A 25,170-nucleotide genomic window follows, 5' to 3' on the forward strand; every position below is an offset into this window, starting at 1 on the left:
AGTTGTGGCTCATGGGCTCTAGAGCACAGGCTCAGTAGTTGTGGTGCACGGGCTTAGTTGCTCCGTGGCATGTGGGATCTTCCTGGACCATGGCTTGAACCCGTGTCCCCTGCATTGGTAGGCAGATTCTTAACCATTGCGCCACCAGGGGAGTCCCTCAAAAAGTTTTCTTAAATGGATTATTGACAGTATAAATGTGTATCTTTTGAATATTTTATATTCATATTTAACATTATTACTCTTTTGAAGTTGAGTCGTTTAGGATCTAGTTCACTTACAAATATACCTGAGGAAGTCCGTGAGCATGTAAAACTACTGTTAAACGTAACTCCAACTGTAAGACCAGATGCAGATCAAATGACAAAGGTGAGTGCATATGAATTCCTGCCTTAGATGGAGGGACAAAAAATGAGTTAAAGTTGATTAAATGCATCTGAAGATTTAATCAGATATAGTCCCCAGATAACATCTGTATTCTTGAATGTATTAAATATTCATCTTCTTTTAATTTTAAAGAGTTAAACAATTTATGCAGGTAAGTGCTCTGATATAAAGTTTAAGATTTCAAATAAAGAGACCTATTAGTTACAGCTAGGCATGCAGAAGTTCTAGATACCCCAAGAATTCATAGCCCTCAAATTCACTCATATAACCAATGGATTTTAATGAATGGTACTGTTTATGCCCTCAAGATATTTTACTTAATCTTTTACTAGTTATGTAAAGAAAATGTTACTGTGCAACTAATTCACAGGTACTGATTCTAAAAAAAACTGACCTTGAAAAGAAAAATAATTTATTACTTTCTTATTGATTTTTATAATTAGAATTTTTATTTAGCGGTCTTTAGCATTTTGCTAAATGTTTCTGAATATATTTTCACCATAATGTGTCAGTTTCAGATATGAGAAGTACTTTAATACTTATCAGAATAATTCTGCTTCTCTGTTTTTAGATTCCCTTCTTTGATGATGTTGGTGCAGTAACACTGCAGTATTTTGATACCTTATTCCAAAGAGATAACCTTCAGAAATCACAGTTTTTCAAAGGACTGCCAAAGGTTCTGCCAAAACTGCCGAAGGTTTGTTGTTGACCAGTTTGTTATTATAGTCAGGAGCATAGAATTTAAAATTTACTTGGACTTACTACAATAACCCTTCCAAAAAAAAAAAAGTAACTTTTGCCAGGGGTACATAAATGACTATAAAAGGCTACAGACTGAAGTCACAAAAGTTTAGTGGACCTTTTTTGTGTGGTCCAAAAATTATTAAATAGGGTATAAAAATTAGAAGGATACCACCTATGCAAAGGCAACACTTGGACATTAAACATCAGAAGAGAAGTCTGTAAACTGTCATTGTGGAAATCACTGCCTCACTAGCAGTTATACTGCTGTATTGATATTAGTCTCTCCAATTCCTTTACTCTCCCTTTCTGGCTTATTAAATCGTGAGGATAATATGGTCTAAAAATATTAGTGAATGCTAAAGAAGCCACTGGCTGGAAAACTAGTAATTCCTTTGCAGAAATATCTCCAGTGTTTAATCTATCAGATATTCATTGGTTATGCACTGTTTGTCTAGCCCTTTACTTAGATGCTGTGGAGAATAAATGGGAAACAAAATATTGTCCTTGCTTTCAAGGGCTTTACAGTAAGTGTAGATGGGGTTAACATGCATGAAACAACAATTAACAATGTGGTATGAATCATAAGTAATGAAGAAATTAAGAGGAGAACTGTATTAGTGAAGACTAATTGGGGAAGATTTCCTAAAGGAAGGGTAATCATATGTCCCCCTGTATCTGTGATGTTCCCAAGTTATGTCTTTTGTCCTGGCATAATTAGCAATAGCACCCTATTTTACTCTCAAAAGTGTCCAAGTTTCAACTATAAATTATATAGTCACCTTACCCAAAGGGATTGGAGATTTTATACTCTTAACTTCAATGTTAATACTAAAGACCTGATATAAAGATTAGTTTTATGAAAACATTTTTTGCCTTTCAGCGTGTCATTGTGCAGAGAATTTTGCCTTGTTTGACTTCAGAATTTGTAAACCCTGACATGGTACCTTTTGTTTTGCCCAATGTTCTACTCATTGCTGAAGAATGTACCAAAGAAGAATATGTCAAGTTAATTCTACCTGAACTTGGCCCTGTCTTTAAACAGCAAGAGCCAATCCAGGTATGTATGTAGATATTTTTTTCCTGTTTTTTCAATGGTCTTAGTCAATGATAACTATCATTGAAAAGAAAAGGAAAGGATATTTGACTTTTTAATAATTGAGGTAAGTATGAGAGACTTTCTTTTCCATTAGTCAGAAACTATTTTGCATATGTTTGAAGTGAACCATTCCTAAAATTATAATTGAACTTTGCAAATAAATGTCTATAGCTCTCCACAAGTTACTGTCTCAGAAAACAAATTGTAATGAGATTTTGCATGTGTTATATTGTTCCCATTGCCTTATTGAAAGTTATAGGTTTAGGAAAATAAATATTTTTCTCCTGCATTTTAAGTATTTCTGTTTTTTTGTTTTGTTATTAAGTATCTTTAATTTGTAGATTGTTTATGCCAGTTGTTTCTCTTTATTTTATTGCAAATAAATAGTTTCACCAGAAGAGGAGAAATGCTTCCAGTACCATGGAAGTAATATGAGTGTGTGTGTATTGTTAAGGGAAAATTTAATTAGTCTCTGATATAGACGCTATTAAAATATTTATTTGCCAGATTCAAGGTAGACTTGGATTTAAGAGAGCAGTAGGGTCACATACCTGGGTTAGAATCTCGCCTTCTTCATCTCCTTGGACAAGTCATTACTCTCTTAAAGTTTCTATTTTGCTCATTTCTGAAATGTGAAAAGGGTTGTTGAAATTAAATGAAATTTTCTGGCACATGGTAAATATTATTAAGTTTCTGCTACTACATGGCAAGAGCTTATTGGTAAACCATTGATTACCTGATTTAATGGTTTTATGACAGACTGTTTGTGGTCCTTCCATTGAAAGGAGAGGAACAGAAGGAAGTCTGTGGTAATAAGACAGTAGTTCCCCTGCTTAAGAAAAGGGCAGGTGAGAGAACTGTAGGCTTCGAAGCAGAGTTCTCCAAACGTGGTCAAGGTGTCAGGAGGGAAAGGAGTGGAGTCCCATGTTCACTAAGCTATGCATCAGATAGGATCCTAAGGAACCTATCATCTGAGCTCTTATTTGTCTTCATTCTTTGTATTTTTTTCCCTTAGTAGTAGTAGTAATAGTAGTAGTCGTCGTCGTCTAGCTAAAAATCCCTTCTGAAAAATTTTAACTGAGCCTTGACAAAACTAAGTATTCTGTATGGATAGAAGGGATAGTTTGTTCCTTATTACTTACGTATGTGGCGGCAAACAAATGATCAGGGACAGTTGAAAATGTTTCTAGAATTTTTCCTGACAGTCCTTTTCATTTCTGTACCTTTTCTTCTCTTGAACTTCATAGAAGCCCAGTGATGGAATTTACTTCTTTGGGACCTCTGACTTTGCTACCCTCAGGCTTTTATTTTTTTACCCAGTAGCTTTGCAGATAGTTGGTACTTGTGGGTGAGTGATGTATTACTGAAGATATGTGAGAGTTAGGAAATTAAACTACTTAAATGTTTAAACTGAGAGCAGATGTTAAATATAGTGCTTCCACTACCAAATGTAAATTAGATAGATAGTGGCAAGCTGCCGCATAGCACAGGGAGATCACTTCTGTGCTTTGTGACCACCTAGAGGGGTGGGATAGGAAGGGTGGGAGGGAGGGTGACACAAGAGGGAAGAGATATGGAAACATATGTATATGTATAACTGATTCACTTTGTTGTAAAGGAGAAACTAACGCACTATTTTAAAACAGTTATACTCAAATAAAGATGTTAAAAATAAATAAATAAATAAATATAGTGCTTCTAGAAACATAAGAGACTTGATTAATATGTTTTTATCTTCCATGCCTTCAGGCTAGCAACATGGTGAGTGTCAAACTACATAACTTATTCTTTTGAAGCTACTTTAAATTTTGGCATGTATAACGTGTCATAAAGATTCTAGACTTTAATACATTGTTCCCCTTTTCTACACAGATTTTGTTAATTTTCCTCCAAAAAATGGATTTGCTACTAACCAAGACTCCTCCTGATGAGATAAAGAACAGTGTCCTGCCAATGGTTTACAGAGCCCTAGAGGCTCCTTCCATTCAGATCCAGGTATAATATTCAGTTTTTTTCCTTTAATGGTGATTTTGATTCTTAAAGCAAAAGAAAGAAGTAAAGTACATTTTAAGTTTGTCATAATTTTTTTAACATAGAGCTCGCTAGTATATATTAATCCATTGAATTGCATGATGTATACTACTACTAGTGTGTTCACTCCTAACTAATTTGAAGAATCAATTGATGAATACCTGTATTAATAAAGTAAAATGATTTGTTGCTTTTACTTATCAGTAATGTACTATTATAGAAGGTTTGATTTGTTATAGTTTGGATTGCTGTATACCTTCTTCCAAAATGAGTAATTAATATATGAATGAAAATGACAAAGATGTATGTGCCTTTTTCTTATGAAAGCGTTAAGTAGGTACTTCTCATACTCATAATTTTCTTTAATGTTTGGTAACTCAGTCTTCGATTCAGAAATGTTGTTCCTTTTGCATTGAAGTTAATTTGTATAGCAGGTAGGTAGAAAAGCAGATAGTAATTTAGGGTGACCATCCTTAATGTATTTATAGTCATGCTTTTATGTTACAAGTGCTGTTAAAATATCACATACTTTGCCAAACTTTTAGTTCTGTAATTTTGCTACTAAAATTTTGGTTCTATGGGTTATCTGGAAAAAAATTTTTGGATTGCTATTAAAAGTGTAATTTAGTTTGAGCTTTGTTTTCTCACTTTGGAAGATAAATACTTATGTTAAGAACATCTCACTGCATAAAATGTGTCATATTTAAAAGTTTATGGTCTCTTCACCAGTGCAAAGATTCTAGTAAAGAAAAACAAAGAATTTTACTTTTTATAAGTTATTGACCAAAGTTTTCTTAAAAAAAAAAAAATGAGAACCTAATACTGCACATACAAGGTCACTTGTCTGACTCATTTCAGTCCTTGTCTAAGTTTTCTTTTATTCCAAGTTCTGAAGTTGATGTTAAACATTTTCCTTGTAACGTCATCTCTTGCTGCCTTTGTCCAAATGACGTGGAATGATTGGGGAAGGTACTTACTATTACTTTTAAGTGCTTTCCAAAGGAATTGTGAATTATAGCTTCTTGAAACATTCCCACAGGCCCTGTGTAGTCAACCTGGTTTTATATTCAGTGAAATTAGGGAGGAGAGGGAAGATCGAGTGATGTGAAAGGTCATTTTTCTTCCTAAGGGGGTTAGTTTGGCCAATAAGTTACCAGCAAGTATTTTATTAAAATAGTTAATACATAATTCAATTGAGTTGTGCACTTTGCCAAGTTTTAGAAACTAGCATTTCTGATATCATTCAATATAAGTGTTTAGTCACCAGTCCAATTAACTAGTATCAACATTGCTTGGTAAGAGTCTGATAAAGTTAAAGCCTATCTAAGCTTTGGGAGAGAGAGCAAGAGCAAGAAACGAAAAACTTTTCCTCAAGCTTCATGCAAGTTAGAAGGCTAGGAGGTAACTTCTGAGATTCATTTTTGGAATTTTGTTGTTGTTGTTGTTTTGCGGTACGCGGGCCTCTCACTGTTGTGGACTCTCCCTTTGCGGAGCACAGGCTCAGCGGCCATGGCTCACGGGCCCAGCTACTCCGCGGCATGTGGGATCTTCCCACACCAGGGCACGAACCCGTGTCCCCTGCATCGGCAGGCGGACTCTCAACCACTGCGCCACCAGGGAAGCCCCTGGAATGGTATTTTTAAATTGAAGTTTGATTCGAACTATTTAAGAGGCTAGAGAGAGTTTAGAAAAGCATTTGGAAAAGTAGAAGATGGTTTACAAAAGTTAGGGTCATTAGAGGCATTAATAGAAATGTATATGAGAACCAGTTTTTTAAATTATTTACCTTTAAATAAACGTAGAATTAGTTTTCATTCTCCCCTCCCCACCACCAGTTACAGAGAAAATAGAAAATAATAGGTAGAAGTTCCTGAGAATATGCTAATTGGACTTCCTTTTGTTTGTTTTGTTTTTTTTCAATCTCCTGTTCTTAACGTTCTTTACTGTGTCTCCTCCTATGGTTCTCTCCTCCTCTAGCTAAGTGATTTAGACATAATTTAAGATTTCCCTCTTTTTAACCTACTGCTGGATTATATGGCATAGTGCATGTGTGCAGTTGGTCTCTCTCTGTCACTCTGATATCAATTAAGGGCTGAACTTCCCTGTTCCCCTCTGGTAACAGGAGCACAGCATCTCACTGACTGCTCATCCTTGCTCAATCTCTACCATCTGTGGAAAATAGTCCCTTAAATGTAGTTTGTATTTATTATCCTCAAGTTATATCACCTACTTAATTATTATACTTCTGAATAGATATTAATATTAACTCTTTTCTTTCTATCTGCCTTTTGGAAGTCTGGGGATAAGTTAAAGCAAATAAAATACTTGCCAGTATACTGATAACAGATTTTTAGTGGTGATTCATTTCTACCTGCTAACCATAAATGAATGTCTTTAAGTTTACCAAATATCGTCAATAACTCCTTCCCTGATATACATTTTTTTAAACATCTTTATTTGAGTATAACTGTTTTACAATAGTGTGTTAGTTTCTCCTTTACAACAAAGTGAATCAGTTATACATATACATATGTTCCCATATCTCTTCCCTCTTGCGTCACCCTCCCTCCCACCTTCCCTATCCCACCCCTGTAGGTGGTCACAAAGCATAGAGGTGAACTCCCTGTGCTATGCGGCAGCTTCCCACTAGCTATCTAATTTACTTTTGGTAGTGTGTATATGTCCCTGCCACTCTCTCACATAGTCACAGCTTACCCTTCCCCCTCCCCATATCCTCAAGTCCATGCTCTAGTAGGTCTGTGTTTTATTCCAGTCCTACCACTAATCTCTTCATGACATTTTTTTTTCTTAGATTCCATATATATGTGTTAGCATATGGTATTTGTTTTTCTCCTTCTGACTTACTTCACTCTGTATGACAGACTCCAGGTCTATCCACCTCATTACAAATAACTCAGTTTCATTTCTTTTTATGGCTGAGTAATATTCCATTGTATATATGTGCCACATCTTCTTTATCCATTCATCTGTTGATGGACACTTAGGTTGCTTCCATGTCCTGGCTATCATAAATAGAGCTGCAACGAACATTTTGGTACATGACTCTTTTTGAATTATGGTTTTCTCAGGGTATATGGCTAGTAGTGGGATTGCGGGGTCATATGGTAGTTCTATTTGTAGTTTTTTAAGGAACCTCCATACTGTTCTCCATAGTGGCTGTATCAATTTACATTCCCACCAGCAGTGCAAGAGTGTTCCCTTTTCTCCACACCCTCTCCAGCATTTATTGTTTCTAGAGTTTTTGATGATGGCCAGTCTGACCAGTGTGAGGTGATATCTCATTGTAGTTTTGATTTGCATTTCTCTAATGATTAATGATGTTGAGCATTCTTTCATGTGTTTGTTGGCAATCTGTATATCTTCTTTGGAGAAATGCCTATTTAGTTCTTCTGCCCATTTTTGGATTGGGTTTGGTTTTTTGTTATTGAGCTGCATGAGTTGCTTATAAATTTTGGATATTAATCCTTTGTCAGTTGCTTCATTTGCAAATATTTTCTCCCATTCTGAGGGTTGTCTTTTGGTCTTGTTTATGGTATCCTTTGCTGTGCAAAAGCTTTTAAGTTTCATTAGGTCCCATTTGTTTATTTTTGTTTTTATTTACATTTCTCTAGGAGATGGGTCAAAAAGGATCTTGCTGTGGTTTATGTCATAGAGTGTTCTGCCTATGTTTTCCTCTAAGAGTTTGGTAGTGTCTGGCCTTACATTTAGGTCTTTAACCCATTTTGAGTTTATTTTTGTGTGTGGTGTTAAGGAGTGTTCTAATTTCATACTTCTACAGGTAGCTGTCCAGTTTTCCCAGCACCACTTATTGAAGAGGCTGTCTTTTCTCCACTGTATATCCTTCCCTCCTTTATCAAAGATAAGGTGACCATATGTGTGTGGGTTTATCTCTGGGCTTTCTGTCCTGTTCCATTGATCTATATTTCTGTTCTTGTGCCAGACCATACTGTCTTGATTACTGTGGCCTTGTAGTATAGTCTGACAAAGACGTCACAAAGAAAGAAAACTACAGGCCAATATCACTGATGAACATAGATGCAAAAATCCTCAACAAAATACTAGCAAACAGAATCCAACAGCACATTAAAAGAATCATACACCATGATCAAGTGGGGTTTATTCCAGGAATGCAAGGATTCTTCAGTATACACAAATCAATCAACGTGATACACCATATCAACAAACTGAAGGAGAAAAACCATATGATCATCTCAATAGATGCAGAGAAAGCTTTTGACAAAATTCAACACCCATTTATGATAAAAACCCTGCAGAAAGTAGGCATAGAGGGAACTTTCCTCAACATAATAAAGGCCATATATGACAAACCCACAGCCAGCATTGTTCTCGATGGTGAAAAACTGAAACCATTTCCACTAAGATCAGGACCAAGACAGGGTTGCCCACTCTTACCACTCTTATTCAACATAGTTTTGGAAGTTCTAGCCACAGCAATCAGAGAAAAAAAAAGAAATAAAAGGAATCCAAATAGGAAAAGAAGAAGTAAAGCTGTCACTGTTTGCAGATGACATGATACTATACATAGAGAATACTAAGGATGCTACCAGAAAACTACTAGGACTAATCAATGAATTTGGTAAAGTAGCAGGATACAAAATTAATGCACAGAAATCTCTGGCATTCTTATACACTAACGATGAAAAATCTGAGAGGGAAATTGAGAAAACACTCCCATTTACCATTACAACAAAAAGAATAAAATATCTAGGAATAAACCTACCCAAGGAGACAAAAGGCTTGTATGCAGAAAACTATAAGATACTGATGAAAGAAATTAAAGATGATACAAATAGGTGGAGAAATATACCATGTTCTTGGATTGGAAGAATCAACATTGTGAAAATGACTCTATTACCCAAAGCAATCTACAGATTCAATGCAATCCCTATCAAATTACCACTGACATTTTTTACAGAACTAGAACAAAAAATTTCACAATTTGTATGGAAACACAAAAGACCCAGAATAGCCAAAGCAATCTTGAGAACGAAAAATGGAGCTGGAGGAATCAGGCTCCCTGACTTCAGACTATACCTGATATACATTTATACCCCCATTTTCTTCAGTAATCTCTTTTTTGCATTCCTACAAGGATCATTCTGAGATTAGGTTCTTCAGCCAGTTAATTCTCAAGCCATTTCCTGTTCTTTTTTAATCTCATTTAATCCTCCATCGTCCCCCCTTTCTTCCATTATCCCTGGAGTTCCCAGTTTCAGTCATTTACACTATGGCATGGCATTAAGTTAACAAGAACATTTAAAATAACTTTTCCTGTTTCTGTCATTTATATTTGACTTAGCTTCAGAATTTAGAAATAGTTAAAAATATAAAGGAAATTAAAATCCTCTGTCAGAGATGCCCACAGTTAACATTCCCAGATATATCCTTCCAGTTTTTTTTCCCTAAGCCTGTAGACAGATTTTTTAAATGGGATTATATAATATTATCTTATTGCATTTTATCCTTGATATTGTTAAACAGTCTTTGAAAATATATTTTTAAATGTTTGTATTATATCTATCATATGGATATATGTAAGAGCTAAGAAATTCCTTATTTAAGAGGAATAGTTTTACGTGACTTTGTACTTGATTTTCCCTTGTTGTTAAAGATAGCAAAACTTAGATGTTACTTTTTCGTTTTAGATGTTCCTATTTTTAAAAATAAATGAAGAATTAATTGTGTTATCAGGGAAAGAAACTAGGAATGCGATCAGGGAATTCTGGTATATATGCTGGTTGTATGACCTAGCGTGAATTTGAGCAAGGTCCTCTGAGCCTGTTTCCTCATCTGTAAAATTCAAAATTGATAATAAGTATTTTTCTTTCAAACAGTTGTTGAAAAAATCAAATTATATACCATACATAAAAGTTTATGTCAAGCTATGTGACAAATTAGCCATGCATATGCAAAATGTCTTTTAGTATGTGAGAGTCTTTCTCTAAGATTGATCCGATTTATTTTTTTAATAGGAACTCTGTCTAAACATCATTCCAACCTTTGCAAATCTTATAGACTACCCATCCATGAAAAATGCCTTGATACCGAGAATTAAAAATGCATGTCTACAAACGTCTTCCCTCGCTGTAAGTAATCGCATATTAATTTTTGTTTTTCTTTCACTTCTCTTTGGCTTAAATAATTTTCTTATTATTTAATAATATTGTTTTATAGTTTGTTCATATATTTTGTCATGGCTACAAGTAGACTATATATGGTACTATGAAAGTGAGCAATAGCTGTAGTTTTCCCTGATATATAATTTTACAGTATTCCATCCCTGACATTACTCCCTGTCCCCTAACTTTGAGTGCTTCAGTAGAAAATTTGAATAATTTTTTTTCTTAACCCTTTTCTGCTTTAAGCCACAGTTTATTTTTTTTCCATCTTTCTTGCAGAAATGTGGTGCTTTTTGGTTTTTTTTTTATCAACGAATTATTTTCTGCTTTTCTTAGTTTACTTTAAAAAAAAAAAAAATAGTTTTGGGCTTCCCTGGTGGTGCAGTGGTTGAGAGTCCACCTGCCTATGCAGGGGATGCGGATTCGTTCCCCAGTCCGGGAAGATCCCACATGCTGCGGAGTGGCTGGGCCCGTGAGCCATGGCCGCTGAATCTGTGCGTCCGGAGCCTGTGCTCCGCAACGGGAGGAGCCACAACAGTGAGAGGCCTGCGTACCGCAAAAAAAAAAAAAAAACGTTTTATTGATATTATGATCCTGACTAAAAGTATTCTATCTTAACAAATTCTAGCTAAAAAAGTAGGGTGTGAAATATTTATCAAAATAGTCAAGAGAATATAGATATCACAATTGATAGAATTGTGATAAAAGAGCTCCTAAATATCAGGTTTTAGTAACTGTATTAAAGATATATTTAGAAATACAAAACTTTATGTAGGACAAATATACTTTTCATATGTTGTTAAAATATTTAGTTTAAGAATGACTTGAACCTGAATTAGAGAAAAATACTGGAAGCCCAGTAAAATTAATCACTTGGTGAGAAAATTTAGTCCTAATTTATAATTCAAATGACCCCAAGGAAATATTCTTAGCAAACAAATGTGTAATAAAGCTTTTCAAATCCTAATTACCTTATTTTAAAAGATATAAAATTAAAATCATTCCTTACCTTTAGCTACCTAGTATCCTGGCAAAGCAATCAAAGATTCTTTCTGAAACAAGTTAGGGGAATTTATAAATATGTGAATTTTCTATATTAATAAAGGACAAGAGCTTTTAAACCTACTTTTATTCTTGAGGTTTTAACATATACCTATATGAAGATTATACTCATACTTAAAATATTTTGGCCTAGATTGCAAAGACTTTAAATGACTAATTCAGTTTACCTCTTTTAATAGGTACGTGTAAATTCATTAGTGTGCTTAGGAAAGATTTTGGAATACTTGGATAAGTGGTTTGTACTTGATGATATTCTGCCATTCTTACAACAAATTCCATCCAAGGAACCTGCGGTCCTCATGGGAATTTTAGGTAGCTGAAAACTTAATGTCATTTGATGCTACTTTATTGTTTTACAGTTATGCAAGTAAACTTTTCAATCTATAAAACCATTTTGTACTCTTTTCATGTATATAGCATTCAGTAACTGAAAGAATGCCATGATATAACTTTTCTTTGTGTTAATTTTAGCAAAAATGGTAGTACTTGACATTTATAAAGGAATAAGATATTTGGGAATCCTGGCTTCACAGATATCATGATAGCATGTAGTGTTCTCTATAAAATGGTACTAAATAAGAGAGGCAAACAAAACTACTTGAAATGCTGATACCAGTCTTAATAGTAATACCTGATGTTTATTTGGTACCTGATTTGTAAGAGGCACTGCGCTGAGTCTTTCCTCTGCATTACCTTATTTTGTCCTCTTCAAAATCTAATGAGATAGGTATTGTTATTTCTGTTTTACGGTAAGGAAACTGAGGCTCAGAGGGGTGAAGTAAGTTATTCAAGGTTATACAGCTGATAACTGGTAGAGCTGGTTTTTAATTTAGATATGTTTAAGTCTGAACAAATATTTTTCACTGCTAAGTGATGTGCTGATGAAGCATTATTGGCCTTACAGCACATTCTATTCTGTTAGCATAATTATAAATCACTCTGTAAAAAAAACTCTGAAATTGCCTATAAATAGTTAAAGCCCAATCTGGAAATGTTCAGGGTCTGCTGTACTAATAGAGATAGACCTAGCTGTGGAATCACAGAAACATTAACAGGTTACTAAACTTGAAGTTCTTTGTTAGTTTTGAAGAAAAACTATGTTATTCAGCCATGTATCTTTAATACCTACTATAGTGCCTGATTTATAGAAAGCCCTCAGTAAATATTTGTAGAAATGATCAGTAAGTAATCTGTTGTGGAACTCTGTAGACATAGAACTTTTGTGATATGGTGTGAAACTTTTGAGCTCAAAGAAATGAGTCTTCTTGAGAAGGAGTTTGATTTAGTGGAAAGAGCCCTAACCCCAGTCCTGGCTATGCCAGTTCCTGGAGTGACTTTGAAAAGTTTCTTCATCTATCAAATGAGGATAAAAATAATATCATTATAGGAGTTTTGTGAGAATCAGTGAGATCAACTGAAGGGAAAATAATGAGCATAGTGCCCTGCAAATAAGCATTTAATGGGCACTCAAAGTTATTCTTTGAGTATGTAAGTGAAGTGTGCATTAACAGCAGAATAACAGGAGATGGTGTGTTCTAAAGCTTTGGATTCTATACAAAACACTTATAACACAAAAGCATTCAGAGAATGAGGAGCAAACGTGCTCAGTTTACCAAATGAAGGCTTTGTGCAATAGGTGTATCAAGCAGGGTCCTGAAAGTTGAGTAAATAGGTAAGACAACAGGGAAGGGCTGTGTGGAATTGACTTAAATTATTAAGGTTCAGAGATGTTGAGTCTGACTGGTTAAAGAAGTGAATAAAGGTATAGGACCTATACTTAGACACTTTAAATAGATGTCTCAAGTTTGAATGAGATGTCTGAAATATATAATTAGATGTGTTCAGAATAGAGAGAGACATTCTATAGCCTTACTGCTGCACTGTAAGAACCGTATCTAGTTCTGATAGACTTTTAATTTTATACTATCATTAAATGTGTTCTTAAAACCAAAAGACTACAGGATAAATGTGTCATGGTATGTTAAATCTAAACTGACAGTAAAGCTGAAATCATTCTGATCCATATATAAGACCATCCTTCTTTTAAGCATTGATAAGGAAAAATTTATAACTACACTGATTATCAAAAGATTTCATATAGATACACTGTTTTTCTGATTTCTGTTGATTTGTGGTACTGAATTATAACATTTGTCTTACTCTTTTCTGTCAGGTATTTACAAATGTACTTTTAATCATAAGAAGTTGGGAATCACCAAAGAGCAGTTGGCTGGAAAAGTATTGCCTCATCTGATTCCCCTAAGTATTGAAAACAATCTTAATCTCAATCAGGTAGGAGTAGTTTTGTGCTTTATTCAATTTATTCAGCTTACTGTTTTCTTGGCATTGAATGTATAAATATATTACATATAAATTGGTAAAACAAGGAAAAATATGCCAAAGTGATAAATGAAGAAAGTTTGTGGGTTCAAAGTAAGGAGTATGTGAGTTGGAAGGATGGATTATTGGAGACCTAATTGGGAAATAGTAAATGAGCAGAATTTTGAAAGATGTGTAGGATTGGGGACTACTTCAGATTTGGGACTGTGAAATTGACATGAACAAAGGGAAAAAAAATATGTCTGGGCTGTGTATTCATTTATTGCTACCTCACAAATCACCACAACTTGCAGGTTTAAAACAACATAGATTTATTATCTCACAGTTTCTGTGGGTCAGCCAAGCCAGGGCATGTATGCTCTGCTCAGAGTTTCTCACAATGCTGCAGTCAAAGACTGAGGTCTCATCTGAATGCTCAGCTGGGGGAGGATCTGTTTCTAAGCTCACTCAATGGTCGTTGGCAGGATTAAATTCCTTTCAGACTGTTGAACCAAAGGCCTCAGTTTGTTGCTTTCTGTTAGCTGGTTGCCACTGTGAATTCCTTGTTTCATGGGCCTCCAACACGGCATCATCTGGTTTCATCAAAGCCAGAAAGAGTCCGCTAGAAAGGTGGAAGTTATAGTCTCTTATAATGTAATCAAGGAAATGCCATCCCATTACCTTTGCCATATTCTGTTGGTTACAAGCAAGTCACAGGTCCTGCCCATGTTTGAAGGTAGGGGATTACACAAAGACAGAGTAACAGAATGAGGAGATAATTGGGACCATTTTAGAGTCTATCTGCCACAGGGAATGAATAATACAGTTTGAGAGATACCTATAATATAATCAGGGAGTGATGATATTAAGATAAATTGAGACTAGAATAGGTAGACTTTCATTTTATTTTATTTTATTTTAGCCATGCCACGCAGCTTGCAGGATCTCAGTTCCCCCACCAGAGATTGAACCTGGGCCATGACAGTGAAAGCCCTAGAATAGGCAGACTTTAAAATGCTCATCTGGTTTAGGTATTTGAACTTTCAAGATGTGGTAAGTGTTTGAGGAAAGGGACTATGTACTCAAAGGTTATTATAGAATTACCTCTGCATACCTCTATCACTGTAGTTGTCACAGCTATACACTTGTGTATCTGACTTTCCCAGAAGGCTGGTTGTTATAGCTTATTCTTCATTACATCCCCAGTACTTAGTACAGTGCCAGAGACAAAAATTTTTATTGAATTGAGAGAAAATTTGAGGTACAGAGTAATGACAAGGCATTTTGTTCACCATAAAACTAATGTTTAATGATGTATAATGGAAAAGATGGGGAAGGGTTACTGTTTAACTGAGAGTGTCAGAAATGGATAGGCTGGCAAGGTTTGGAATTAAAAGTGAATTAGAGCAATGAAGGAAGCAGAAAGCTGAGAGTTAAGCAAGAGAGCTTTTGGCATAGGGGAGAGTGCTGAGTGAATAAATTAGAGAAATTTGTAAAATTAATCAGATCCAAAATTTCATTTGAAGCAGTAGGGTAAGCCCCCTGAAGGTTTGTGTCCTTAGATTTCAGTTTTTGTCTTGATAATTTCTTCATATCTTGGATGGCAGGGTTGAAATTAGGATTGGCAAGAAGGGAGGCTGAATATTGGGGGAAAATAGAATGATAACATGCCTAAGATAATCTTCAACTTTTGGTCATTTCTGTTCTTAGTTCTCATATTTATGATTTAGGGTGTTTTAAAATATTCTCAAATGCTTATTTTAGAATATATAATTACATTTGAAGTGTGTTAGTTTTCTTCAGCTTTATGGTTGATTTGTGGGGGGCATATTTTCATAGCAGAAATATTTAGATTCATGTCATCTGGTATTTTACAATAGTTAGCATGGATGTGGTCTGCTTTCCTATTTCATGGACAGGGTTCCTAATTCAAGACTGCCCTCTTCTGTCAGTTCTGATTTAAAATAATCTAAGTACATTATACATTATGTGAAAAAGATAAAGTAACTTAGGAAAATAACATTTTTAGCATTTGATTAAAATAGAGCAAATGCCATGCAGCAATCCAAACACAATCACAACTTGTGTTGGGGGACGGTTCCTATGACCACCCCCAGATTCAGTGATTCACCAGGACTCAGGCCTCAGCTAACAGTTGTACTCACAGCTATGATTTATTATGGTGAAAGAATATAAAGCAAAATCAGTGAAGGGAGAAGGTTCATGGGGCAAAGTCTGGGGGAAAGCAGGCTCAAGCTTCCAGAGTCATCTTTTGTTGGAGTCACACAGAATGTGCTTAATTTCCTGGGTAATGACTTGTGACAGTGTGTCTGAAATATTGCCAGCCAGAGAAGCTCATTGGAGACTCGGTGCCTGGAATTTTTATTGGGGGCTGATCAAGTAGCACCCCCTGCCTGGTACTCAAATTCTACTTAGGCACAGTGAGCCACTATTATCAGTTAATAGTGGGAACCTCCCAAAATCTGAGTTCCTGGACACCAGCCAAGGGCCAGCCTTGCAAGCAGGCTTTTCCAAGGATAGCAGTGCAGGCCTACTATGTTAATGCTGCAACAATATAGATGAATCTCACAAACATTATGTTGAGCAAATGAAGCCAGACACAGAAGAGGATCTACTGAATGATTCCATTTATATGAAACACAAAGACGGTTAAAACTACACTGCTAGAAGTCAGAATAGTGTTTTGTCATATGGCAAGGGAGGGTAGGAAATGACTAGAAGGGGGCACGAGGAAGCTTCTGGGGTGTTGCCAATGTTCTGTTCTTTTTCTGGCTACTGGTTAAATTCAGTTTGTGAATTTTTTGAGATGTGCACTTATATGTATGCTTCTCTGTGTATGTTATATTTTGTTAAAAAGTTAAAAAAACTAATCAGCAAAGAGTCAGTCATGGTAAACAGCTAAGGAAATATGCCTTTTGTTACTCTTATGGTCAGACAGAGGATAAATGGATGATAGAGCATGGCTGAGAGGCAGCATAACGTAGTAGAAAAGAGTACAAGCTTTGGAGACAGACTTAGTATGAATTCTAATTCTGCCATATAAGTTATTTAGTATTTCTGAGTAAGTTGCTTTCTCTCTTGCTGAGCCTGAATTCCCTCATTTATAAAATAGAAATACTAATAAGTTTACTTTGAAGAGTTGTGAGAATTAATAAAATAGTGTATTTATAAGCACCCAGCCCAAAGATGTAGTTGTAAGATTTGGGGAGGGGAAGAAAGCAGTTTCTAGAGTCTTCCTGTAATATGTGGTATTATTAAAAGAAATTGTTTATGATGATTCTAAAGTACCATCAGAATTATTTAACTAGGGGCTTCCCTGGTGGTGCAGTGGTTAAGAATCCACCTGCCAATGCACGGGACGTGAGTTTGAGCCCTGGCCCGGGAAGATCCCACATGCCAGGGAGCAGTTAAGCCCGTGAGCCACAACTACTGAGCCCGCGCTCTAGAGCCCGTGAGCCACAACTACCAAAGCCTGCGCACCTAGAGCCCATGCTCCGCAACAAGAGAAGCCACCACAATGAGAAGACTGCACACCGCAATGAAGAGTAGCCCCCGCTCACCGCAACTAGAGAAAGCCCGCGTGCAGCAATGAAGACCCAATGCAGCCAAAAACAAACAAATAAATTAATTAAAAAATTATTATTTAAAGTTTAACCAAAGCTTAAACTATGTTTAACTTTGTGGGTTTTTTTGCGGTACATGGGCCTTTCACTACTGTGGCCTCTCCTGTTGCGCAGCACTGGCTCCGGACGCGCAGTCTCAGCGGCCATGGCTCACAGGCCTAGCCGCTCCGCGGCATGTGGGATCTTCCCGGACCGGGAGGCAGACTGTCAACCACTGCGCCACCAGGGAAGGCCTAAACTATGTTTAACTTCAAATTAGATATACTTTATGAATTTTAATTATTTGGAAGTTAGATTATGTATATTTAATATTTCTACTAACTTTTTAGAAAACAAGGCTTATTTTAGCCAAACGTCATTTTTATAATCTGAATAAAGAGTAATTTTTTATGCATTATTAAGCAGATTGTTTTCAGATATGCACAAATTTAGATGGTCATTTTTAGATTAGTCTAGAAAAATCAATATGTAATAACTGCTGGAGTTGAATTTATGTAAGACTGCTGAATAATAGCCGTTAGGCAACTCAGGATATAAAACTTATTGAGAACATGTTTTCTGGAACTTAAAAATCTCATCAACTATATCACCACCATACAGAGATACTGTAAAATATTGCTATGATATATTGAGCTAAAATATACTATTCTTATGTCATCAGTGCTATGAGTGGGTCATATTCTGATAAAAATAGAGAATATTATGAATAATTTGTTGAATTATTTTATTAGATTACTTTTGTGGCTAACTCGAAACATTATAACCATATCAATTTCTTATTACACCAGTTCAATTCCTTCATTTCCGTCATAAAAGAGATGCTTAATAGATTGGAGTCTGAACATAAGACAAAACTGGAACAACTTCATATAATGCAAGAACAGCAGAAGTAAGTAGGTTGCATATGAATTTCACATGGTCTAGGAGTGACATTAAAGTTATGTCATGGTTGATTTTCTACAATACGGACTAGAAAAATTGAAGGATTTCAATTAGACTATATGTAAAGCATATAAAAATTTTCCAACATATTAAGTTGAACTGAGTTTAAATAGAATGTTGTTGAAAATCTGATGTCATTTCTGAATACAGAAGTATAATAGGATGCAACCTTAGCGTTTTCTCTACATAAAGAAAATTCTGTTTCTAAGAAAATCTCTTGTCACATTAGCAACTGGCATTGTAAACTCAGGGTGCTGATTGCCAAGAGCACCACTTAAAAATATTTTTCAAATCTGTGAAATCCTGGTGTTTTGATTTCTCCTTCTTTTTTCTCTAACCCCAGAAACATTTATAGAGAATTCATTCCATATGTAGTACCACAGCGTATACCTCTTTTTTTGTTTGTTTGTTTTTAGGGAGGATTTTCTAAATTATTTGCAAAATACTAGTATTCAAAGGAAGAGGGGAAGGGTAAAAATTATTCAGTGGAAAATGCCAGTTTTTATGATCAAATCTCCACTATATTCTTTGCTCCAGAGGCAAAACATGATTTTAGGATGCCTGTTAAAGTTTAATCCTGAATCAGAGACATCTGAAAATCAGTAAAATTGATATCAATCATGAGCCAAGTCCCCCAAAAGAAACTTCTTAGGTTCTGCTCCAGTGTAAGATGAAGGCTTTATGGAAATAAATACACAAGGTGTAGAATGATGTGAAATAGCCCTTTGTATGCACTAAGTATTCTGTGATATATATATTTATCATGTTTAATGGATTGACTATATTAACTTAGGAACCCTGAAAAATAATCTTTAAAAATTACAGAGAGAAATTTTTTATTATTTATACTTGAGGTGTAAATGAACCTTCTCTTTTTCTCCTTCCTATCTATATCTTAACTGTTTTTCAAGGCATAGATCTTGCCCACATCACTTATTCAGTGATTAAAGCATTTATTGTTAGAATCACAGATTCTGAACTTAATCACATTAAGTTCCCATATCATATCTTGTCTCTCAGTGAGCTGTAAACTCTCCTATGGTAAGAACCATGCTTGCCTGGTTTTATGACCCTAAGTTCTCCAGTAAATCTCAAATGCTGAGCTTTAAAAAAAAAGACATGTGAGGGGCTTCCCTGGTGGCACGGTGGTTGAGAGTCCGCCTGCCGATGCAGGGGATACGGGTTCGTGCCCCGGTACCGGAAGATCCCACATGCCGCCGAGCGGCTGGGCCCGTTAGCCATGGCCACTGAGCCTGCGCGTCCAGAGCCTGTGCTCCGCAACAGGAGAGGCCACAACAGCGAGAGGCCCGCGTGCCACAAAAAAAAAAAAAAAAAAGACGTGTGTACAAATGTTCGTTTTGGGGACAAGCAGACATTAATAGTAGTAAACAATGAAAAAGATTATGACTCTCCTTAAAGAATGAAGTTGTAGTTTAGATTGTAGTAAATTCCATGTGGATGAACTATTTTTAGTACAAGTATTTTTAAAACATACATTTCTTTTTATTGCTTTGTCATAACTCAACTCTCTCTTACAGATCTTTGGATATAGGAAATCAAATGAATGCTTCTGAGGAGACAAAAGTTACAAATGTTGGGTCTCAGGTAAGAAGATATTTAGATTATTCTAGTTTTTGAAAAAAAGTGCTTGATAGTGTGCTCCATTTCAGGGGCCTCTGATCTTTAAGCAGTAAAATCACAATCTTGCAGGTCATTCAGCTGATTGACTTTTTGTATTTCAGCATATTGACAAAGTCTTTAACAACATTGGAGCAGACCTTCTAACTGGTGGTGAATCAGAAAATAAAGAGGATGGGTTACAGAATAAACATAAAAGAGTAAGTGTCTTTACTGTTCTTTTAGTACTTGTATTTATATTATATAACTTCTAAAACCACAGATTTTTGTTGGGAAATACTATTTAGCTTAATAAGAAACATTCTTTAATTATCTTCATGAAATTTAAAAGTTATCAGTGGATCATGCATGACCTGACACATGTTGAGAATAAACATGCTTAAGATTTTTAACTTCCTTTATTATTCAGTCTCCCATGTTGGTAACATTTCTAGGTTGCCTCACTTCTTTGTCCTTTCTACTGTACTTTGCCCGTCACATCCCTTGATAAATTCTACAGTGTCTCTTCTCTGATTCTGATTTTGAATAACAAACTTTAAAATGATACTTTCCAATTGAAATGTTGGTTAGTATCCGATATAAAAAATATGTCAGGGGCTTCCCTGGTGGCGCAGTGGTTGGGAGTCCGCCTGCCGATGCGGGGGATGCGGGTTCGTGCCCCGGTCCGGGAGGATCCCGCATGTCGCGGAGCGGCTGGGCCCGTGGGCCGTGGCCGCTGAGCCTGTGCGTCCGGAGCCTGTGCGCCGCAACGGGAGAGGCCACAGCAGTGAGAGGCCCGCGTACCACGAAGGGAAAAAAAAAAAAAAGTCAGTTTAGAATTTCTGCTGAGGGCAGTTTTCTTCTGTTTATTCAACAGATATGAGTACCTGTATGTGTAGAGCCAAGGAACTACTAGGCATTGTGGTTTACAAAATTGTAAGAGGACATACTGCGAGCTTATAGGTTGGCAAAGTTGATATAAGAAAAAGACATGTTGAATTTGATGCAGACATTAGCAGTGAAAGAAATTGTTCACATTAAAAAAAAAGTTGTTTCCTTTTTACTTAGCTTTTTTCTAAAATATTTTTAGAGTGAGCTAGAATCTCCCAGTTTTATAAAATGAAATCACCTAATCATATTCTCATTGTCTGGAAAAAGATTATTCTAATGAATGGCTTTAAAATAATAATTTTATTATTATTTTCATACTGGAAATAGTTTAGCATGGATCCTGTGAGTTTCTACCTAAAGTTAAATCTTATCGTAATTCAAAGCATAACTTACGCTGTGGCAATCACCAATACAGAAGTAGTTTGTAAACTACTTGGTATTGTCAGACATACCAAAAAGAAATCTTCTGTTTTACAAATGGAATTATGAAAGTTGTCAGTTGATTTTTTTGGTTTTGTTTTGTTTTCAGGCATCACTTACACTTGAAGAAAAACAAAAATTGGCAAAAGAACAGGAGCAGGCACAGAAGTTGAAAAGCCAGCAACCTCTTAAACCCCAGGTGCACACACCTGTTGCTCCAGTCAAGCAGGTCAGAGTTCATTTCTTTTGCATAATTCAAGCATACTGCACTTTTTTTTTTTCACATCTTTATTGGAGTATAAATGCTATACAATGTTGTGTTAGTTTCTGCTGTACAACAAAGTAAATCAGCTATATGTATACATATATCCCCATATCCCCTCCCTCTTGAGCCTCCCTCCCACCCTCCCTATCCCATCCCTCTAGATTGTCACAAAGCACTGAGCTGATCTCCCTGTGCTATGCAGCAGCTTCCCGGTAGCCATCCGTTTTACATTTGGTAGTGAGTACACATCAGTGCTACTCTCTCACTTCATCCCAGCTTCCCCTCGCTGCAAGTCTGTTCTCTACGTCTGCATCTTTATTCCTGCCCTGCCACTAGTTTCATCAGTACCACTTTTAAAAATTCCATATATAAGGCATACTACTCTTAAGGAGTAAGGTAATATAGAACTTAGTCTACCTACTAGTGTTTTATAAAAATGTATTTCAGAAAATACTTTCTGAAGTATTTCTGAAGAAAATGTGTAATTTCTAAGAAGTATGGGCATCAAGAATTTTCCAACAACTCCTCAATAGCGTACCTAATATATAATGTTTTGTAATAGTGCTTGTGACCAACAAAGAGGAAGCTAGATTAATGGGAGGGTTCTAAAAAAATATTAGTTCTATGGTACTAATTCAATGCTGCTCACTTTGAAATGACCAGGAATATTATATTCATGCATTTATGTATTTATGAGCAAAAAATAATTTTCAATTTTTAGCTTTTTTGTTATAGTCATGTTTGTGACTTGATTTAGGAATACTTACCTATATGTCCTGACCAGTATTTATTTCCTGCTATGGTCCAGGTGGTGTTCTAGGTGCTGGTGTTAGAGCAGTGATTAAGATCTCTGCTGATAGAAAGTTTACACTATTACTGATTTCAGAAATTACTTTATCTTAAAAGCTTTCTTTAAATTATTTTTTTGTTGTTGTTGCCTCTTAATCATTAAATTTCTTCCTCTGGGAAAAATCTTTGTGGGCCAATAGGCAAAAATAAAGTATTTTGTAGGTACTTAGAATAGAGAAAATAAATTTCCACAAAATTTTGATGAAATTCAAAATACAAAAATAATAGAGTATCCTTGTCTGTAATACAGATCTAATGAGAAAAATGCAATTCTGTTTTTTGGTGGAGGTGCAGCGGGGGAGACATTTCACTTAATTGGAGTTCAGAGTTGTGTTCCCTGTCATCAGATTGATTGCAAATGTTCATCCTTAAAAAGCCTTACAAAAATATGTGGCAGGCTGGATTTGGCCTGTGAGCTGTGGTTTGCTGTCTTAGTGTAGACTATTGAGCTTAATTTTAACTTGTCCTTTATAATAAAATTTATTAAATGTTTACTAATTTTAAAGTAATTTGGAATTCTTGGAGATAAAGTAATTTCCTCATATATTTCAGACTAAGGACCTGACAGACACACTGATGGATAATATGTCATCTTTGACCAGTCTTTCTGTTAGTACCCCTAAAATTTCTGCTTCAAGTACCTTCACTTCTGTTCCTTCCACGGCCCTTGGTATGATGTTTTCTACACCAGCTGATAATACAAAGAGAAATTTAACAAACGGCCTAAATGCCAACATGGGCTTTCAGACTTCAGGATTCAACATGCCAGTTAATACAAACCAGAACTTCTTCAGCAGTCCAAGCGCACCTGGAGTGGCCAAGATGACATTGGGAACACCTTCCACTTTGCCAAATTTCAGTGCTGTGAGTGTTCCTCCTGCTGGTACGAAGCTGACTCAGCAAAGACCCACAGATATGTCTGCTCTTAATAATCTCTTTGGCCCTCAGAAACCCAAAGTTAGCATGAACCAGTTATCACAACAGAAACCAAATCAGTGGCTTAATCAGTTTGTGCCTGCTCAAGGGGCTCCAGGTGTGGGCAGTTCGGTAATGGGAGCACAGATGCACATGATAGGACAGTCTGCCTTTGGTGTGCAGACGAATCCTTTCTTTAACCCGCAGAACTTTGCACAGCCTCCACCTACTATGACCAGTAGCAGTTCAGCTAGCAGTGACTTAAAAGATCTTTTTGGGTGAGGTGTCATGCTCCTGTTTTTGAAGGATTACTTCAGTTTTAATCATGGGTAAGCTGATTTACATCTATATAATTGGCTTGGAGGAAGTACTTCTGTGGGAAAGTGAATGGTCCTGTGACAAAAAAACCTGTTGTCATGCCAGCATAGTAGTTGTATGGACTCTTTAACAGTTGAGGTTTTTAAAGCCTTGAGGATTTTTTTCCTCTTACCAACTCCTCTTCAGGTTTTTAAAAGATCCAACCCATATCAATCTCAACGAGAAAAAAAGACACCTGAGTATCTTGAATAGCAGAATTTTTAAATCAAATGTTTATTTTGGCTTGTAAATCTTGGTGTTATTTAAAAAATTGGGTTGATGGTAATTGCAAGTTTCATCTGTTAACTACTACATGGTACAAAGTCTGCCTTCACGTCATTAGTCTTCATTTTTACTATGTGAAAACTCTTGATGCTGTATCGATTTGTTTGCATTTAGTGTGACTGAGGGAGAAAATGATAAGCCTAACGAAAAGGATCAGGTCATTTGCTTTTCCAATCTTATTACTTCTCAGATGAACTAATGTTTAGTGCAGAAGACTGAGCAAATACTGCAGAATTTAACTTAACCTTGATTTCATTGGTTCAAACTAAGGCATTATTAACTATCATAAATGCAAACTAATCATTGTAAATTATATTTTAGCATGGTCTGCCTCAAATAGTAATGTATTTTTCTGCATTTACTTGGATATGTTTAGAATCACTTTTTTTCCTACTGTATCACAGACAGAAGAGGTATGTACTGATTTGTACAGATATTTGACAAAGCCCTCTGATGTGCTTTCCCTGACTACTGCCTCCATATTTCATTTTGAATTCAAACTTCTGAGGTTGCAGCACATATGAATTGCATTTTCAAAAGGAGATTTGTAAGAATTAAACTATATTTAATGAGTATACTTTTGAGATTTCTGCTGTATTGTTTCAAATGTAATAAACTTTACTTCTCTATAAATGAGCACTTGTATCTTCTGCCTACTAACAGATTAATTTTCAGCTTGATACGTTACGATAACGTCTGACGTTGTCATTTACTGCATCTGAAGTTTAAATCTTCTCTAGGAACTTCAGGACCCTTTGTTCGAACATTTTTATACCCATAATTAGCCATTTTTAGGAAAGAAAGAATAAATTCTTCAAACAGGAAACATGCTTTCTTTTTCAAGGCCTTTCTCTGATATTTTTCTTTGATTTGCTGATTAGTCAACCATAGAATCTATGCTATAGATGTCATTTGTATTTCATTAAATTATATTCCATCATTATGTTATAACTTTAAACTGATCTTTCAGAGAACTATAAATGTATTATAATTGCAGCCATAGAGTTTGTGGTTTTTAATTATCTGAAACCAGCAATCATTGAAAATAAGTCATATGAAGTTTAGAGTGCGGACACTACATTTATTCATTGAAAAAATATGTATACACACACTGAACATACAGTACTTGATTATAAAATGTAATTTGATAATATTGCTGGCAGCATTCAGTAAGAGGGTAAGTTAAAA

The 25,170-nt window shown here is 35.6% G+C and overlaps 1 protein-coding gene across 2 annotated transcripts in view; it reads left to right on the plus strand.

The window, feature by feature from the left end:
* SCYL2 (SCY1 like pseudokinase 2) overlaps positions 1-24,618 on the plus strand; it is a 67,882-nt gene extending 43,264 nt beyond the window's left edge. Inside the window, exons 7-19 of one of the 2 annotated variants that reach the window (XM_067009959.1) lie at positions 250-366; positions 956-1,081; positions 2,009-2,185; positions 3,974-3,985; positions 4,097-4,219; positions 10,270-10,383; positions 11,658-11,790; positions 13,652-13,770; positions 18,230-18,330; positions 19,922-19,988; positions 20,126-20,221; positions 21,421-21,540; positions 22,978-24,618. In XM_067009959.1, the coding sequence (XP_066866060.1) occupies positions 250-366; positions 956-1,081; positions 2,009-2,185; positions 3,974-3,985; positions 4,097-4,219; positions 10,270-10,383; positions 11,658-11,790; positions 13,652-13,770; positions 18,230-18,330; positions 19,922-19,988; positions 20,126-20,221; positions 21,421-21,540; positions 22,978-23,622 (1,950 nt within the window). In that variant the 3' untranslated portion in view covers positions 23,623-24,618. The remainder of the gene's footprint in view (positions 1-249; positions 367-955; positions 1,082-2,008; positions 2,186-3,973; positions 3,986-4,096; positions 4,220-10,269; positions 10,384-11,657; positions 11,791-13,651; positions 13,771-18,229; positions 18,331-19,921; positions 19,989-20,125; positions 20,222-21,420; positions 21,541-22,977) is intronic. The other variant, XM_059081942.2, reaches the window with a different exon arrangement.
* Positions 24,619-25,170: the final 552 nt, after the last annotated feature.

Source organism: Kogia breviceps, chromosome 12 (assembly GCF_026419965.1).
Source record: "Kogia breviceps isolate mKogBre1 chromosome 12, mKogBre1 haplotype 1, whole genome shotgun sequence".
NCBI lineage: Eukaryota > Metazoa > Chordata > Mammalia > Artiodactyla > Physeteridae > Kogia > Kogia breviceps.